The sequence below is a fragment of the Triturus cristatus genome, chromosome 7, assembly GCF_964204655.1.
Source record: "Triturus cristatus chromosome 7, aTriCri1.1, whole genome shotgun sequence".
Lineage (NCBI taxonomy): Eukaryota > Metazoa > Chordata > Amphibia > Caudata > Salamandridae > Triturus > Triturus cristatus.
Window position 1 is genome coordinate 640,389,863 of NC_140590.1, and position 18,665 is coordinate 640,408,527.

The following is an 18,665-nucleotide window of genomic DNA, read 5'->3' on the forward strand; positions in this document are numbered from 1 at the left end:
TGGCCCCACCGTTGGCAGTAACATGACTTGATAGGTAATTTCACATTCACTTTCCAGCAAATGCTCATAAAGGTTAACTCAAATGTGTCAAAACATAAAAGAAATTGCTGCCAATCAAGAAAGTCAATTACATTAATCTACATTTCTCTTTGGTGTTTGTAGTTTGAGTTTCTCTTACTAGAAAAATGTGATTCCTCACCTGAAACAGAATTACTGAAAAATCATAGCATTGCATTATTTGACACTCTAACAATGTTTTGCAGATCGCATACATGAAAATGTGGCTTTGGAAACATTAAGGCAGCAGCAGCAAGCAAGATTACAACAATGGAATGAGCATAATGCCTTTTTGAATCAGGGTAACATAGCATTTCCACACCATCACCCTCCTCATATGCAGCATCTTTCCCATCAAACAATGGGCATGCCTAGGCCGAATTGGAAACTTGGCAATACTCCCGAAGATGAGACAGAAGGAGGATGTTCAAGGTACTTGTAAACGGTCTTGGTCTTTATACATGTGAATTGCTGAATTTTACAGATTAATCTCTGATAAACATGCCTAAAAGTTAATCACTTGGATTTTTATCCACAAACTATTTTTTTATATTCGTTTGATTTTATACAGCATTTGTTTTCAAAAGTACTGTAGATGTGATTTTCATGAAAATGGAACATATCACAATAAACAAAATATGTAAATAACATTTAATTGGAGAGGGTTATTAAGAAGCGCAAGTTGTTAAAATGAAGGGCGGCGATGCTAATCTTTATTGATTTAATTTAGTTCATATGCTTTCTTAAGGAGAAAGACATTTCAGAGTTAAGTAATTAAGAAAAAGAAGCATATAAGAAGCTTTGTGAAAGAGCAACACTAAATAAATAGTGACTCAACATCATCTCCTATGCCGATGACACCCAGTCTATTCTCTCGCAGTCAGAAGACCCCTCTACCTCCAGAGCCAACTGCCAAGATGTATGATGAATGTAGCCAACTGGATTAAGGACAGCTGCCTCAAACACAACACAGACAAGACTGAAGTCCTGATCTTTGTGAACAACAACTCGACATGGAGCGACGCATGGTGGCGTGTGGAACTCTGCCCACCCCCTCCCCGACAGACCACTCCCGCAACTTCTGCATTATCCTGGACAGCAAGCTATCTATGAAGAAACAGGTAAACACAGTCTGATCTACCTTCTGCCACACCCTGCACATGCTCTGCAAGATGTTCAGGTGGCTTTTAGTCAACACCAGATGGACCGTCACACAGGCCCTCGTCAGCAGCAGCAACACTCTACGTATGAATCACTGCACGCCTCCTGAAGAGGCTGCAGACATTGCAAAAATAAGTGGCCAGACTCATCCTCGACCTCCCCAGTAGGACCCTCATCACACCCCACCTCAAGGAGCTACGCTGACTTCCGCCCAAAAAGAAGAGATGCCAGTTCAAGATCCTGACCCTCATATGCAATTCCCTGCACAACAGACTAGCGTACATCAACAAATGCATGACCTTCCACCAACCAACAAGACACAAGATCTGATCTGCCTCACTCTTCCTTGCCGACATCCCTCAGATCTGCCGAACCAACATCCAAGTTATTGCACATGGCAGCCAAAGCTTGAAACAACCTTCCCCTGCACCTCAAGACCGCCCCTTCTCTCCAGCAAGTCAGGAAAGAACTCAAGACCTGACTGTTTGAGTTACCAAACCGCCTCACAGCAACTAGTAACTCCAGCGCATTGAGCCCCTCACAGGTGATTTGCTGGGCTTTATAAATAACTGATTTATTAAATAACATAGAAAGAGGAGGAACGTCTTCTTGTTAAGTACAAGTATGAAGGAGCTGTGTATAGATATAGATGCTTTGGCCATGAATGAGTAATGACCACTGAGTGGTTGCAAGAAGGTTAAGGTTTGCAAGCTAAGGCAACAGATGCAAGCTGGGAAGAGAATGCAGACCTCCGGGACACTGTTTTAGATGGTTGCAGGCAACAAACAGGAAGTAGTAATCGAGGAACCAAAGTGCCAGAAATTATCAAGGGAAAGTAAAGAGTGACATTTCTAAACAGGGGTTTTGCCAGAGTCCCTTTTACATTAGTAGTAAAATTTACTCATAGGTTCCTATCAAGCCACAAAGTGTGCAGCAACTTGTGTTTAATAATTTTTGGTAAGGCAGATTTTATTTGGCCTTCACGTTTGTAGAGTTAAAAGATAACTGGCAACCACAATGAATTTCACTTTTCTGCTGGATACTTTAATTGCAGTGTCCTCACCTTTTAAATACCCCCAAGCCCCAGACTATACCTGGAGAACTTCAACAGCAGTGCTGCAGGCCATCGGGTGGTGTTGTGCAGCTTCATGTTGGTTCTGTACAACCCCAAAATGGACAGCAGAGCTGCATATAAGTGCCACCCTTGCACTGTGGCGTCAGTTTCTTTCTTTACATACCTTCCAGTGCAGATCCGCAGCTCCTAACATTTGTTGATCTCTGATGATGTCCTAAACTTGAGAGTGCGTTGGGATTGTCAAAACAATAGGCTTCAAACTGTACTGAGACAGAAGGAAGCAGATTTTGTCAAGGACGTGCACGAGTTATCTTTGATGCCTGGGATCCAATCGCAACTCTTTAAGTCGTGTGACAAGTGTCCCCCCATGCACCTGATGACGATCGTGGACCAGGAGGCAAAGCTCTACATCAGTGAGCACAAGAAGAGGTTGTGGTCAAAGCACAGGTCTTGCTCCCGCTCAAAGCCGGCCTGGTCTTGGTCACACGGCAGTTCCTCTGAAAAATCAATTTCCCCCCAAAGTCTTTGAGTAACTCAAAGTCCAAATTCAAACACAAAAAGATGATGCAGGACTCAACCCCACTCTGCCACTCTAGCTCTAAATAGATTGTGCAAGGGCATCATGATGAGCGTCGCACCCCTTCAAAATCACTGGTTCCAGAACTGATTCTTCAGCGGCACACCCTGAAATCTCTGGGCCGTCATTGAGTCCCTTTAATGTGTCTATGGGGCTTTCACTTGAATGGCCACTAGCAGATCATCCCCAACAATGCCTGGTCCCTTGGAACCAGTTTTCTGGGATGATACCGACTCCAGTACAGACTTTCACACTGACCTAAGGTCCACACTGATTGCCATCAAACCGGCAAGCAGACGTAACCCACTGGCGCAGATAGAAGACTGGTAGTGACTCTTATGCCAATCCCTCAAACCACATTAGACCGATGTTGTGCTATGAAATCACAAAAGGGCAGCCATTTTTACAGTGCCTGAGTCCAATTAGCCACCTTTACCACAACACAACTTTCAGCAAAGGCTCATTCTTTTTAGGGCTCCGATTCTGACCCTGAACAGGAAACACATAGGGTTCCTCAGGACTCTGACGATGATGAGAAGGGAGATGGGCTGCGCTCCCTCACTATTCTGATGATGTCCTAAACTTTGATTTACAAAATTCTAGTGGGTTAAACACATCGCCTGAAATGGAGCTTGACTAGCTACAAATGGGAACTTGACTAGCCACATGGGCCACCAATAGAAGAAAGTGCCTCATTTCCATTGGTGGTCCAGAGGGCAGCTGAATATTTAGATCTGCATTTGCCCTCTATTGAAAAGAAACACACGTCCTCACAGAAATTGTCCACATCAGAGCCAACGTCACCAGAGCCCTTACTACCACATATTGATTCCCTCACCGATGCTTTGATGGCTAAATGGTCCAAACCTTGTTCTTACTCACCAGTCAACCAGCCTTTAATGTAGCCCAGTGACATAAATCTGCGTTGGGTTATTCAGACTTATATTCCAAGCACCTTACACGTGAAAGTCACATTGTGCCAGATTCCGCTTGCACGGTCAGTCCTAGTTCATTCTTAAACAATTCTCCAGATAAGAACTCCCAAGAGGATTGCCACTTGGTAAAGAATGTTTTCTTCTGCAACACTGGCCCTTGGCTGTATAAATGCAGTTTGTTAGCTGGGCAGGTACACACGTGCTCTGTGGGACATGGCCACCAAGATTTTGTCAGTGATCAGGAGGACCTCTGAGCTTCTCTGGCACAGCAGACACATGATGGACACAATGCTGTGTAGAATATAGTTCATGACAGCCTGCGGATTGCATTGATGGCACTATTGACACAACACTAGTATCATGCTTAGAAGGCACACATGGAGGCGGTTGACCAGATTGTCTGGCAATGTGCAAGCATTCTTGATGGATGTTCTCTTTGATGGGTCCACTCTTCAGAGAAAATTCACCCTTGGCGCTGTAAAGCTTTAGGTACAGTCAAGCCACTGCACGCTCTTTGTGGTTATAGGCGATCACAATACATTTTTCCTGGTAATTCAGAAAACGTAGAGGCTGCTCCAGGGGGCTTCCCAGCCAGGCATACAGCAGTCAGTCCAGGCCTTTCAAGGCTGGGGATGTGACACCAGCAGACACCGCCCAGGGCAGCAACAACAGTCCTTCAATTCCTCCTCCCCTGCTGCAGCAGCTGCAGGGTTGCAGTAGTTTATACTCGGTGACTCATGCCAGGTTGTGGGAGGCCGGATTTAACATTTCCTTGAAGGAGCCCCATTCCTTCAGAGAAATGGGTCTAGGGATGAATTTTTGAGGAGTACTTGACAATACTAATGAAGAAGGTAAATAGTTTATTCTTCAAGGGTGCAACTGTAATGGGTGCCAGACTCTGAGAAAGCTGAGGGATGATATGCCTGCTTCTTCCTCATACTAAAAAAAGAACAAGGGAGAGTGATCTTTTACTTCCAGGGCCCAGGAAGAGAGAAGTGGGACTTTGGTACAGGAAAATGTTGGAAGCGGAGAAAGCGCGATCTTCCCCACCAAATAGGGTTTGGAATTCAACAAGGCTGGAGGTAGATTCAGTTACTTTATACGGTCTCTCTTTAAAAATACTCTATAAATATGTTAGGACTGTTTCCCTTAAAAAGAACCATTTTTTCACTATAAACCGATATTATACACCAAAAAAACTTGCGAAGTTTGTAAATCCACCCCCTCTCTGCCCAAGATGTGGGCTGATAGAAGCGGATGATATCCATATATTTTATGACTGTCTGATAATCGGCCCCTTCTGGAGTAGAGTGGAGAGGGCTATAGAGAGTATCTTCAAATTAAAGCTACGTTTGAACTCAAATAGGGTTATGTTTGGGCTGGATGCAGAACTCATTGCTGAATTGGGGGAGTCACAAGTTGCATTATTTTTTTGTTTTATTTTGATTGCTCGAAGAGAAATCTGTAAGATATGGAAGTACCCCAATCCCCCACTATATGAAAATTGGCTACGAGCTACACTTAGAATTGCACGATTAGAATCACTTTTAACTCACGTAAAAAAATGATACCATCTGGAAACCCCTTATTGAATGGGGAATTGCAATGAGGTTGTAATAATAAATGGTCCAATGATTAACATATTGCCTTGGTATAAAAAGGCAGGCCAGGCTGGCCCCAGGCGAAAGCAAGAACTCTGGCCCGGGGCGCCCAGGGTAAGATTGGGCCATAGGAGATAATTTGCATTCGTTAGTGGTGAGATGGGGATAAAAAAAAAAAGAACAAGGGGCCTCAAATCAAGCATGGGCATTCTTCCTTTAAAAGCCTTCCTGCAGAAGCATACATTCAAGATTATTACACAGGCTCAAGCTCTATATGTTCTGGAACAAAGAGATATGATGTTGTCCTTGGATTTACATGACCTGCATTTTCATATACTCGTCCTGCAGTATCTGAAAGAAACACGTTAGTTAGATTCCTCACCTTAGAATATCCCCAGGCGTCAGACTGGATCCGGAAGATTTTTCGTCAGCAATACCCCTTGCGCGTCGCTAGGCGTCGTCTGCGGCTCCGCGTCCGTCGTCGGCGTCGTGCGCCGGGATGACGTCGTCGGAGTACTTAGACGCCGCCCTCGCGCGCTGATGTCAGTTCTTCTTTTTTCCGCGCCAGTAAGCGCAGATCCGGGAGAGCTACCCCTTTTAGTCTTTTTTGACTAAATCTTTTTGATCATTTTTGATCCCTGTCTGTCGACATCTGGTGCCGGTAGGATGCCTGGGTTCAAGGCTTGTGAAGACTGTCATCGACTGATGTCGGTGACCGATCACCACCGCCGGTGCCTCTATTGCTTAGGCCTCGACCACGACGCGGAGTCGTGCAACGACTGTCAGGCCCTGACTTCGAAGGCTAGGCGGGAGCGGTCCCGCAAGCTTCTCGAGCTTCGCCACTCGGCTCCGCGTCGTGCGCGATCCCGGTCCAGGAGGAGGTCCAAGGATCGCTCGCGGAGCCCTAGCCGACGCCACCATCGATCGTCGGGCTCCAAGTCGTCGGGTAAGTCCAAACACTCAAAGAAGTCCAAGAGGCGACATCGCTCTTCGGACTCCCCTCGCCGGTCGCGCGACTCGGCCGAGGGTCCAAGTGGTTCCACCCCCGCGGCTCCGGCGGAGCCGCAGGTGCCGCGTCCGCCCCCATACCTTCCGGTCCCTGGGGCTGACGCGGCGCCGGCGGAGATCAGTGCCTTCCTCTCGGCCATGAGGAGCCTGGCCCCGCCGTCGACGCCCGCTGGCGCGACTTCGGGCCCCGTGGCCTCGACTGGGCGACCTCGCGTGCCGGCGGCTCCGGCCCCGGCGCCGTCGACGACTCCGGTCTCGACGCCGCAGGTCCCCGCGGGGCCCATGCCTGGGCCCCAGTCGACGCCGGTTGACCTTGTCACTCCTCCACCGGCGCCGACGCCTGAACCACCGACGCCGTCACCGGCGCCGCCGACGCCTGTGACGCCGACGCCCCAGTTTAGCCCTCATCCGGACCCGACGCCGGCACGGCGTCCGCCGACGCCGCATCCGACGCCGCTAGAGACCTACCATCTCTACAGTCCGGTTCCGATCATTCCTCCTGTTTATCAGGAATCGGAAGAAGGGGGCGACTGGGAGGGGTTCGAGGACCCTCTGGCTGTTCAGTCACAGCTTTCTCAGGACTGGGCAGATGAACTGGGGGAGGCCAGCGGGCTGGACACCTCACCAGACGCTGGATTCACTTCTCCTCCGACCGTGGCTTCGGAGGAGGGTGCAGCATTTTCTGTGGTGCTGCGGAAGGCGGCTGAGGCCCTTGGGCTCGAGTTGCCTGCCGTGGCTGTGAGGACCAACATCCTCACTGAGGTGCTTCAAACCTCAGCAAGCTCCACTGAGCCTCTGCTGCCGTTTAACGAGGCTCTCACTGACGTTCTGCAGGGCACCTGGTCCAAGCCCTCCACAGTTCCTCCTGTGGATAGGAACGTTGCCAGGCGCCACCGCCCTGCTCCGGGCGACCCCAGCTTCCTGTCCCAACACCCCACCCCCGAGAGTCTGGTTATCCAGGCCTCTACTTCCCAATCCTCCTTCCCGACCGCTCCGCCGGACCGGGATTCCAAGAGACTCGAGCAGTTTGGCAAGAAACTGTTCTCGTCCCTTAGTTTGGGCCTGCGGTCTTTAAATACCGCCTGTCTCTTGGACCGTTATTCCCATTCTCTGTGGGATACGGTGGAGGACGTGCTGCCCCTGTGTCCGGAGGAGGTCCGGACGCGTCTTTCCCAGGCTCTGGCCGATGGGAGGGATGCAGCACGGCACGCCATAAGATGTGGGCTTGACACCACGGACTCGCTAGGTCGGGCGATTTCCACCACGGTGGCGCTCCGCCGCCACGCCTGGATGCGGTCCACGTCCTTTTCCGGGGATGTCCAGAACACCCTCATGGACATGCCCTTTGATGGCACTCGCCTGTTTGGTGAGAAGGCGGACAGTGCGCTGAACCGCTTTAAGGACTCCCGGGCTACGGCCAAGTCCTTGGGCCTCTCGGCTCCGCGGGCGCACACCTCCGCTTTTCGCCCCTTTCGTGGCCAAGGAAGGGGCGCCTCCTCACGTCCGCAGAGCCACCAGCCGCAGAACCAACCTGCGCGCGGTCGCGGACGTGGCTTCCGCCGTGGCGGAAATGGAGGCCGACGTGGTCAGCCCACATCCACCCCGGCAGCATCCGCCTCAAAGCCTTCCTAGTCCGAGCTTTCAGGCCCATACCACGCCAGTGGGCGGCAGAGTTCGCCATCACCTGCTCCACTGGCGGTCCATCACATCGGACAGGTGGGTGCTGCAAATCGTCCGAAGGGGCTACTCCCTCCCCTTCGAGACGACCCCTCCAGCCATGCCACCACAACACCACCGTATCTCGGGGGATCATTTGGATCTTCTCCGCGAGGAAGTTTCGGCTCTCCTGGCCAAGGGGGCCGTCGAGCGCGTTCCGAGTCCAGAAGTAGGTCGTGGTTGTTATTCCCACTACTTTCTGGTTCCCAAGAAGGGCAAGGGGGGCCTGCGCCCTATCTTGGACCTCCGGAACGTCAATGCCTTCCTCCGAAAGGAAAGGTTCAAGATGCTAACGTTGGCTCAGGTTTTAGCTGCCCTAGACCCTGGAGACTGGATGGTAGCGTTGGACTTGCAGGACGCATATTTCCATATCCCCGTCCTGCCGGCCCACCGGCGTTACCTGCGGTTCACGGTGGGCCAAGAGCACTTTCAGTTTACCGTGCTCCCCTTCGGCCTCACCAGTGCCCCTCGGGTGTTCACGAAAGTGATGGCGGTGGTCGCAGCTCATCTGCGCAGATCAGGGGTCCCAGTCTTCCCCTATCTCGACGACTGGTTGTTGAAGGCGGGCTCGCCCCAGGCAGTCGTCTCCCACCTCCAGACTACGGCGGATCTCCTGCATTTGCTGGGGTTTTCCATCAACGTGCCGAAGTCACACTTGAGTCCCTCTCAGCAGCTCCTCTTCATCGGAGCGGTTCTCGATTCGGCGCAGTTCCGGGTCCATCCACCGGAACAGCGGGTCCGGGATATACAGGCCCTGATTCCCATCTTTCGGCCTCTATCCCGGGTTTCGGTCAGGCTAGTGTTGCGGCTTCTGGGGCTGATGGCCTCCTGCATCCTACTAGTGCATCACGCCAGGCGGCGCATGCGGGCTCTGCAGTGGGACCTGAAGTTTCAGTGGGTCCAGCATCACGGCAACCTGTCCGACCATGTCTTGATCTCGGAGGGCACTGCACAGCAGTTGCAGTGGTGGCTCACGGACCGCGAGTGGGTCAAGGGCAAGAGCCTCTCCCTTCCCCAACCGGAGCATGTCGTAGTGACGGATGCGTCCCTCCTGGGTTGGGGTGGCCATATGGGAGAGGCGGAGATCAGAGGCCTCTGGTCTCCGGCGGAGTCTCGTCTCCACATCAACCTGTTGGAGTTGAGAGCGATCCGGCTTGCACTGAAAGCCTTCCTTCCCTCTGTCAGGGGAAGTGTCGTGCAGGTGTTCACGGACAACACCACCGCCATGTGGTACTGCAACAAACAGGGCGGGGTGGGGTCGTGGACCCTTTGTCAGGAGGCTCTGCGCCTCTGGACATGGCTGGAACACCAGGGCGTCACCCTGGTGGTTCAACATCTGGCGGGCTCTCTGAACGCCAGAGCAGACGAACTCAGCCGCCGGTGCATGATGGATCACGAATGGCGTCTGAACTCCGAAGTGGTGCAAGGCCTCTTTCAGCAGTGGGGAGAGCCTTGGTTAGATCTATTCGCCACCGAAGAGAACGCGCAATGTCAGCAGTTCTGCGCGTTGGAATTTCCAAGGCGGCACTCGCTCGGCGACGCTTTTCGTCACGAGTGGAGTTGCGGTCTGTTGTACGCCTTTCCGCCTATACCACTTCTGCCCAGAGTGCTGAAGAAGATCAGGCGCGACCGGGCCCAAGTCATCTTGGTGGCTCCGGATTGGGCACGAAGATACTGGTATCCCGAGCTACTCAGTCTGTTGACCGATCCCCCGATACGTCTGCCCCTTCGGGAGGATCTTCTGTCGCAGCAGCAGGGGACGGTCCTCCACCCGAACCTGTCCAGCCTCCACCTCCATGCGTGGAGATTGAGCGGCGGCAGTTGATGCCATTTGACTTGCCTCCTGAAGTCTGTGAAATCATTCTGGCAGCCAGGCGTCCCTCCACAAAGTCGGTATACGCCTGCCGGTGGAACAAATTTGTGGCATGGTGCACAGCAAAGGCTGTGGATCCCCTTTCCGCCCCTCTTTCTGAGGTTCTCCTCTTCCTTCTTTCTCTGGCCCGGCAGGGCTCTGCCCTGGGCACCCTGAAAGGTTATCTTGCTGCCATCTCCGCCTTCTTGCGGCTTCCTGATCAGCCTTCTCTTTTCAAGTCCCCTGTGGTTACACGCTTTCTCAAAGGCATTACACACACGTTCCCTCCTGTCCCTTTTGTAATGCCTCAGTGGGACTTGAATCTGGTATTGACCTTCCTGATGTGCGCTCCCTTCGAGCCTCTTCACAATTGCCCTCTTCGTCTTCTAACTCTAAAGACTGCTTTTCTGGTAGCCATCACCTCGGCTAGACGGGTGAGTGAGCTCCAGGCTTTATCTTCAAAGCCTCCTTTCCTATCTGTTCATCCGGACAAGGTTGTCCTTCGGCCTCGTCCCTCCTTTCTTCCTAAAGTGGTGACTCCTTTTCACCTTGGGCAGTCTGTCACCTTGCCCACCTTCTTTCCGCCTCCGCATCCTTCCAAAGAGGAAGAGAGGCTCCACCGTCTGGACCCAAAACGTGCGCTCTCCTTTTATCTGGACCGCACAAAACAGTTCCGGGTGGACGACCAGCTTTTTGTTGGGTACGTGGGCGCTAAGAAGGGGAAAGCTGTGCACAAACGAACCATCTCTCGGTGGGTCGTTTTGTGTATAAAAATCTGCTATTCCTTGGCTAAAAAGGACCCTCCTGTTGGGCTGCGCGCCCATTCTACTCGGGCCACGGCGGCTACTACTGCCTTGGGACGGGGAGTCCCTTTGCAGGACATCTGTCAGGCGGCGACGTGGGCTTCTCTACACACGTTTGCCAGGCATTATTGCCTTGACAGCCAAGTCCGGAGGGATGGCTTCTTTGGCCGTTCTGTCCTCCAGGACTTTCTGGTGTGATCTTGGTTCGCAGACCCACCACCGGGGATGGTATTGCTTGGGTATCTATTCTAAGGTGAGGAATCTAACTAACGTGTTTCTTTCAGATGAACAAGTTACTAACCTTCGGTAACGATGTATCTGTAAGAAACATTAGTTAGTTAGATTCCTCACCGACCCTCCCATCCTCCCCGTTCTGCGAACTGACATCTAGGGTTAAGGTTGTCCTTTCAGGCCCCTAGATTTTATTTTTGGCACCAGTGTCGGTCTTTGCATGGCTCTGCGTTCCTGGCGCGGAAGGCTATGTACAAGAACTGACGTCAGCGCGCGAGGGCGGCGTCTAAGTACTCCGACGACGTCATCCCGGCGCACGACGCCGACGACGGACGCGGAGCCGCAGACGACGCCTAGCGACGCGCAAGGGGTATTGCTGACGAAAAATCTTCCGGATCCAGTCTGACGCCTGGGGATATTCTAAGGTGAGGAATCTAACTAACTAATGTTTCTTACAGATACATCGTTACCGAAGGTTAGTAACTTGTTCTTCACAGGCATTTCAATTTTCCATGCTCCCCTTCAGCCTTACCTCTGTCACTTGGTGTTCACTAAAGTGATGGGGGTGGTAGCTGTCCAGTTTGGCAGTACATGTATTCCTGTACCTTGTTGAATGGCCTCTGAAGGTGGACTTGTCAGAGTCTGTTGTGAATCCCTTCCAGATAACGGCCAACCTTTTAACTTTGTTGGGGTTCTCAGTCAAGCAGCCATACCCACACCTTAACCCCTTACAGAGAATTCCATCTATTTGGGTGGTATTGGGCATGGTGATGTACAATGCTTTCCTCCACTGCAGTGAGAGCAGGATATTCAAGATATGATCCTTATGTTTCGGGATCTGACCTGGGTCTTATGAGGATGGCTCTGAGGCTTCTTGGTCACTTATTATTCTCATGCATCCTGCTTTTCCTCTACACAAAATGACACATCAGAGCCCTGCCGTGGAATCTGAGGTCCCAGTGGACTCAACTTCAAGGATGACTCTCCGACACCCTACTGGTCACACAAGAGATGGTTCAGGATCTGTGGTGGTGGCGATGGACGCAATCCTTAACCAAGGCAGTCCACTGTTCCTCCCTCACCCAGAGCTCATGGTGGTGATCGATGTGTTGCTGTTGCGTTGGGATGCCACCTGGGGAAATGGAGATCATTGGCCTCTAATCTTCAGCTGAAAGTAGACTCCTTATCAGCCTGCTAGACCTGCTGGCAATCTGCTTGGCTCTTAAATTTTTCCAGCCATCTATCAAAGGGGAGCTGATATAGGTTATCGCAGTCAACGCTAATGCTACATGGTACTGGAACAAGCAGGACAGAGTGTGGTCGTGGGACCTGTTCCAGGAGGCTCTATGCATCTGGAACTGGTCGAAACAGAACATTTTCTGGTCACCGATGACCTAGCAAAGTTTTTGAATGAAGAGCAGACCAACTGAACAGGAGTTATGTATTGAGACCACAAGTGACATCTCCACCCCAGGGTTGTGCAGGGCATTCTCAGTCATTGGGAAGAACCCTGGTTAGATCTGTTCACCACTGTCAAGAATACATGTGTCCGCAATTTGCATGCTGGAGTTTCCTCCACACACTTACTAGAACAAGCACTTGGGGTATAATGGGAGAGCCTGCTCTACGCATTGCCACTGCTACCCCTCCTGCCTTGCGTAGTGATGGGGATGCGCAAGAAATGGGGCCACATCATCTAGATTGCCTCAGACTGCACGAGAGTGGGAATGGTACCCCAAACTGTCTGAGCATTTGCCTTTCGATATGGCTACAACTTTGGGAAGACCTCCTTGTTTCAGCAACAAGGTATGGTCCTGCACTTAATTCTCCTCAACCTACAACTATGTGTGTAGATTGAACAGCAGCAGTTAAATTCATTTGATTTCCCTATTGAGGTAGTGGGTATCCTCCTTGCTGCCAGATGTCCTTCTGCACATTTGATTTGCCAATTGAGGTGGTGGATATCGTTCTTGCTGTCAGATGCCCTTCTACAATGTTCATCTATGCAGGGCGCTGGGATAAATTTGTTTTGTAGTGCCAAAACAATCCATCCTTTACAAGCCAATCTTTCTGATGTCCTTTTGCTTTTCCCTTCGTTGGCCCGCCTTGCTGTTGGTACGTGAAGGGTTACTTGTTGGCACGGTGGGCCTTTTTCTGTTAACGGACCAACCAGTCTTGTTTAAATCACCAGTTGTGAGTTGTTTCATCAAATGTTTGAAACGCGTGTTTCTTTTCAAACCATTTGTGATGACTTCATGGGACTGCAACATGGTTTGACATTCTTGATGTGCACGCCCTTGAATCCTATGCATGGCTGCTTCTTAAGGCTCTTGATGTTGAAAAACAGTGTTCTTTATCCCCATTATGGCAAAACGCCAGGTGAGTGAACTACAGGTGCTGTCTGTTTAAACATCCTGCACGACCTTCTGTCAAGACAAGTTTGAGCTAAGAACTAGGGCAGCCTTCCTTCCTAAAGTTGTGACACCCTCCCATGTTGGTCAATTGATCACTTTCAGTGAAAAAAATCTTATAAAAATAGCCTATAAACTGAACTTATGAGCCACCCAAACCAAATAAGAGAATATCTGGGGAATCACTTTAAAAAGAATGTAGATATCAGCAAAGAAAGTTGAGGTTTGGTCATCGACTGCGATTACACGTAATATCTCATCAATGACAGATGAGACAGTCGCCACCAACTGCTTTAATGACTATGCTATGTACATTAACCAAGACAACACAGTTGACGAAACCAACCGTACAGAAAACACCAAAATAGTCAAGGATATTCCAATATCACTTATGCCTGAGCATATATCTTCAAGCAATGTATTGTCATATCCACCACAATGGTTTCTGAATACAGAGGAATCTGATGAGTATGATGAAGACGACAACTGTACGTTTAGACCTGCATACAGACCAACGTGATTAAAAGTTAAGCAAGACCCAGACGAGTACGGGGAAGTGGAAGGCGGTTTTCATCGTCTTCAAATAGATACCAGAGGCACCTATGAGCCCATCGAAGAGTGACATGATGAAGACAATGATGGTTGGTAATATGCATACAATATTTACGATCAGACTACCGAAACAATGCAAAGATCAGTTTATCCAGGTTTCTATAGTTCTGGTATGAGATCTACAATTATGCTTCCATCAATCCTTATCATCTGAACCTGCAAAACAACCTTCAGGATCAGCAGCTCCATCTCAATCAAGGTATCATACAAGACCAATATCCCCATGCTCCTTTGTGTGTGTGTGCCTTTAATGCAAGGTCCTTTGATCAGCATTCTCCTTTAGCAACTCTGTCTGTACCACCAACCGTCAACTACTATTAGTCATCCCATAATTTAGTGGTAGAGAGTTGATCAATTATGCAACGCCCATTTCAGGGGATGTCACCCCTCCTCCTGCTGATTCTCCAGATGACATAGAAAGTTTTCACAGCCTCATCAGTGGAGTATCTAGGAGATTTGATTTGCCAATATTGACAAAATAAAATGACTGTTTTGTTTTTGATTTTAAAGAAACAACAGTGTCGATAAAGGCCATTTCCAATAATCAACCACAGTTAGTCAAAGGACTAAATGTGATGAACAACCCAGCTGCAGTGATTACCAGTCTCGACAAAAAGAATAAGGTACCTGAAAATACCTCAGCCCACCTTGTTGGTCAGTCCAGTGCATGGTTGGTGGTAATGCAGGCAGCTCGATGAAGGCCAAGAAACCAGACCTCTCCATGTGCCGCACCACCCAACAGAGAGGATAGAAAACTAGACAACATACATAAAGAGCTCTGTGCAACAGCAGCAGTGTCTATCAGGGCTGTAAATGGACTGGCTATTCTGCCCCGATATGATCGTCAGATGTTGTCAGACTGATGCATATCTGGACAATCTACCTCAAGAAGGCAGAGAAACAAACAATACTCATTGAAGGGGAAAAAGTATATTGTCTGTATTCAATGGCATGGTAATTGATATCACAACAGCAGGATTCATACAGTTGGCAGGCATAACAGTATTACACATACAGGGCTGGTTACTTTCCATGTCATTTAGGTTGGAAATGCAGACCAGGTTACTGGACAATCCATATGACAGGGAGTTCTTGTTTAAACAATATATTGATGAAGTTGTCAAGTCTCTCAAATCAGACACAGCAAGATCTGTAGGAATCTTTTAACAAGGGCGACCTCAGTCTTTTCATGGAGCCCCTGGAAGAAGCCGAAACCCTTACAGAGGGAGGTCAACAACTTTAGGTATCAACTCTACCACCCAGCTAGGTAGATGTACCACCAAGGTTATGCAAAACCATAGAGGGTGCTATCACCAGTGTCCTGTCACAAATAGACTCCTTGCAGATGAGCTAGAAATCAGTTACAAGGTCACATGAGACTCAAAACAGCAGTGACAATACAAAGGTGATGGTCACCAAGAATCCAGACTTACCTGTGGGATGGAAAATCTTATCCTGTTACAAACAATGGATTTCTGTAACAGCAGATCACTGGGTATTGGATGTCATATAGTTTGGTCACATATTGGAGTTCATCCAGAAACCACCGCCTAACAAGTCCTATTGAGAACTTTGTTTGTTACGAGCTGAGCTTCTCACCATGTTCAAGAAAGGAGTGATAGAACAATTCCTGAGTCTAGGTTTTTATTGTGGCTTCTTTGTTATAATGAAAACAAAATCAATTGATTTGAGACCAATTTCAGATCTAAAAATTTAAACCAGTATCTCAAAAAATGCATCTGAGGGTGTTGAAACAGAAGGAGTAAAAAAACTCCTAAGAATACAGGGGTGGTGCATATCTGTGGCATCACCCTCACTTTTGGGATGGTGCAGAGCTATACGACACCACCTGCATGTGCACAGGAGCTCTGCTGTTAAAGTTCATGGGATCTAGTCTGGTGCCTGGGGATAGTCAAAAGGTGAGGAATATTCAGTTAAGAGTAGCCACCAAAGTGAGAGTTATCGAAGGTAAGTTACTTGTTCATCCCACCATGGTTTATAATTATCATGGCTGATCATTATGTTATGCAATGATGGATAGTGACAAGGGTACCTTTAGTCAGCACTTAAAGTAATATGACCATAGATTATGCATGCCCCTCTAGGTGTGATGATACAAATCAATTCCTTTGCTTTATTTGTTGAAACTCAGCTAAGATTTGCTAGTCCAAAACTGCCTCAAAGCTTTGAGATTAGGTTTAACTCATACCGCCACTGAATTGGCACCATCTGTACATTACAACTGAACAAGATAGTACAACATTTCTCCAGTATTGAATCTTTCATAGATTCTCATGCTTGCTTGTATCTTCCCCGTCGTCATGGTGGGAGTCTCACGGTAACAGAATGACCATAACAGTACTTGAAAAACTGCATAGAAAAATCCCATAGTGAATCACATTATTTGGTAACCAAACCTCATCATTATTTGGTTCAAAACTCAGCCAATCAGCTGCTAGCCCTGACATCACCACACTCCCACTGCTGCATCCTCTTTCCATGCTGTGTCTAGACAATAGTGTCTAGTGAAGGTGTGCGCATTATTCCACGTCGCTGCCCTGCAAATGGCTGGCAGAGACACTCCTGCAAACAGAGCCGTAGAAGTTGCCATCTTTCTCGTAGAATGCGCGTGTACCCTGGATTGTAGAGGTTTTCCAGCTTTGACATGACACAAGGATATGACCGAAGTTACCCATCTCGAAATGCTAGATCTGGACAGCGCCAAACCTTTTCTGGGACCAGAAAAAGCCACAAAAAGTTGCTTTGTTTTCCTGAAAGATTTCGTTTTGTCAGTGTAGAATTTTAAACATCGCCTGAACTGCTCAGCCAGGTCTTCCCTGGACCGTAAGCAAGCATCCTGGGACCGGTTTTGGGGTAACACCCATCATCAGCCAGGCTAGTTTGAATCCAGTGGCAAAGTGAGCAAGGTACCCACGTCTGGGCATACCCTGCCAACTTAGGGCGAACAAAGAGCAAACAAGGAGATGATGGAGGGAGCACTGAAACTTTTCACTCACCCCCAGTCACAGATCTGGGTTGAATCCATCATCGTTCTTTAGCTCACTGAGGCACAGGGTCAAGACTGGTTTGCCACTGGATTCAAGATAGCCTAGCTGATGAGGGATGTTACCTCGACACCGGTCCCTGCATGCTAGTTTCCGGTCCTGTGAAGACCTGGCTTGGCAGCTGTGGCTGGACTGTTCCCATGAGTCACAGGATCAAGACTGATTTGCATATGGCTGGTTCTGACCTGGGGTGGCGAAGTGAGCTAAAGAACGATGATGGATTAAACTCAAAACTGTGACTGGGGGGGGGGGGGGAGTGTCTTAAAAGATTTAGTGCTCCATCCATCATCTCCTTGTGTTTTCTTTGTTATTATGGCAGCCAGGTGCCTGTTTACAGTGTACAGAGGGACAGTTTTTTGGCGTGTTGCAGTATTCGCCAGATTGACCTGTTAAGAGCAAGCAGTTTTAATGTTGTTTGTTTTGTCTTTGGACACTGTTAAAGGCTATTTGGCAGCTCTTTCATCATTTTTAAGGTTGCCAAATCCACCTTCTTTGTTTAAATCACCCGTTGTAATGAGATTTCTTTAAGGTTTACAACATAGGTTTCCACCAAAATGTTTTAAGATGCCACAGCGAGATTTAAATTTAGTTCTTACTTTTTTATTATGCGCTCCATTTGCGCCAATGCAGAGTTGTCGACTACATCTCTTGGAGCTGAAATTGTGTTTCTGGGTTTCTGGTCGCAATAACGTCCGGTCGTTGTATGAGTGAACTGCAGCCACACTATGTCCAGCTGCCTTAAACAACTTTTTTTCTAGATAAACTGTTGTTGTGAAGTGAAGCTGCGTTTCTGTCGAAAGTGTTTAACACCTTTCCATGTGACACAGGCTATATCCTTCCGACCTTTGTTTCCCTGCATCCCCACTTGAAAGAGGAGGAGAGATTCCATCATTTGGACCCAAGAGAGCCCTCTTTTTTTAGATTGATCGTGCCAAGGACCATTGAGTGGCCAATTAACTATTTGTAAGCTTCTTTGGAGAAAAGTAAGGCAAGGCAGTGCAGAAATGCACCATTTCTAGGTGAATTGTCCTCTGCATTAAACTCTGCTATATCCTAGCTAAGAAATAGCCACCTGAAGTTTTAAGGGCTCATTCAAGTTGAGCCAAGGCTGCTGTTAATGCACTAGCATGCGAAGGCCCAACCTCAATATCGGTCAGGCTGCTACATGGACATCAGTGCACACTTTCATGAAGCAGTCACAAAGCACTCGACAGTGTGGTCCGTTAGGATGAACATTTGCCAGGTTTGGTCCAGCAGGACTTTTTAGTCTGAGCCATTCCACAGACCTATCACTTGGGGGATGTACTGCTTTGATATCTAGTCATAAGGTGAGGAATCTGCGATTAGAAGTATCCATCAGAAGAATAAATAAACACCTGCAGTAACACTCTTATCTGGAGGATACTCTATCCAACAGCAGATTTGACACTACCCTCTCACATCCCCACTCTATTTATTGGAGCCATTTCAATTTTAAAAGGGCCCAAATTAGAGATCTGCACACTGGTCAAGGCAGTGAGTTTGCAGATGGACTCTGTATCTGAGGGTGCGGACAAGCCTT

General features: G+C 48.8%; 1 protein-coding gene across 3 annotated transcripts in view; it reads left to right on the forward strand.

Annotated features, from left to right (window-relative positions):
- HELZ (helicase with zinc finger) overlaps positions 1-18,665 on the forward strand; it is a 2,003,166-nt gene that overhangs the window by 1,807,746 nt on the left and 176,755 nt on the right. For all 3 annotated transcript variants that reach the window (XM_085617266.1, XM_085617269.1, XM_085617268.1), the window contains exon 29: positions 264-489. In XM_085617266.1, the coding sequence (XP_085473392.1) occupies positions 264-489 (226 nt within the window). The remainder of the gene's footprint in view (positions 1-263; positions 490-18,665) is intronic.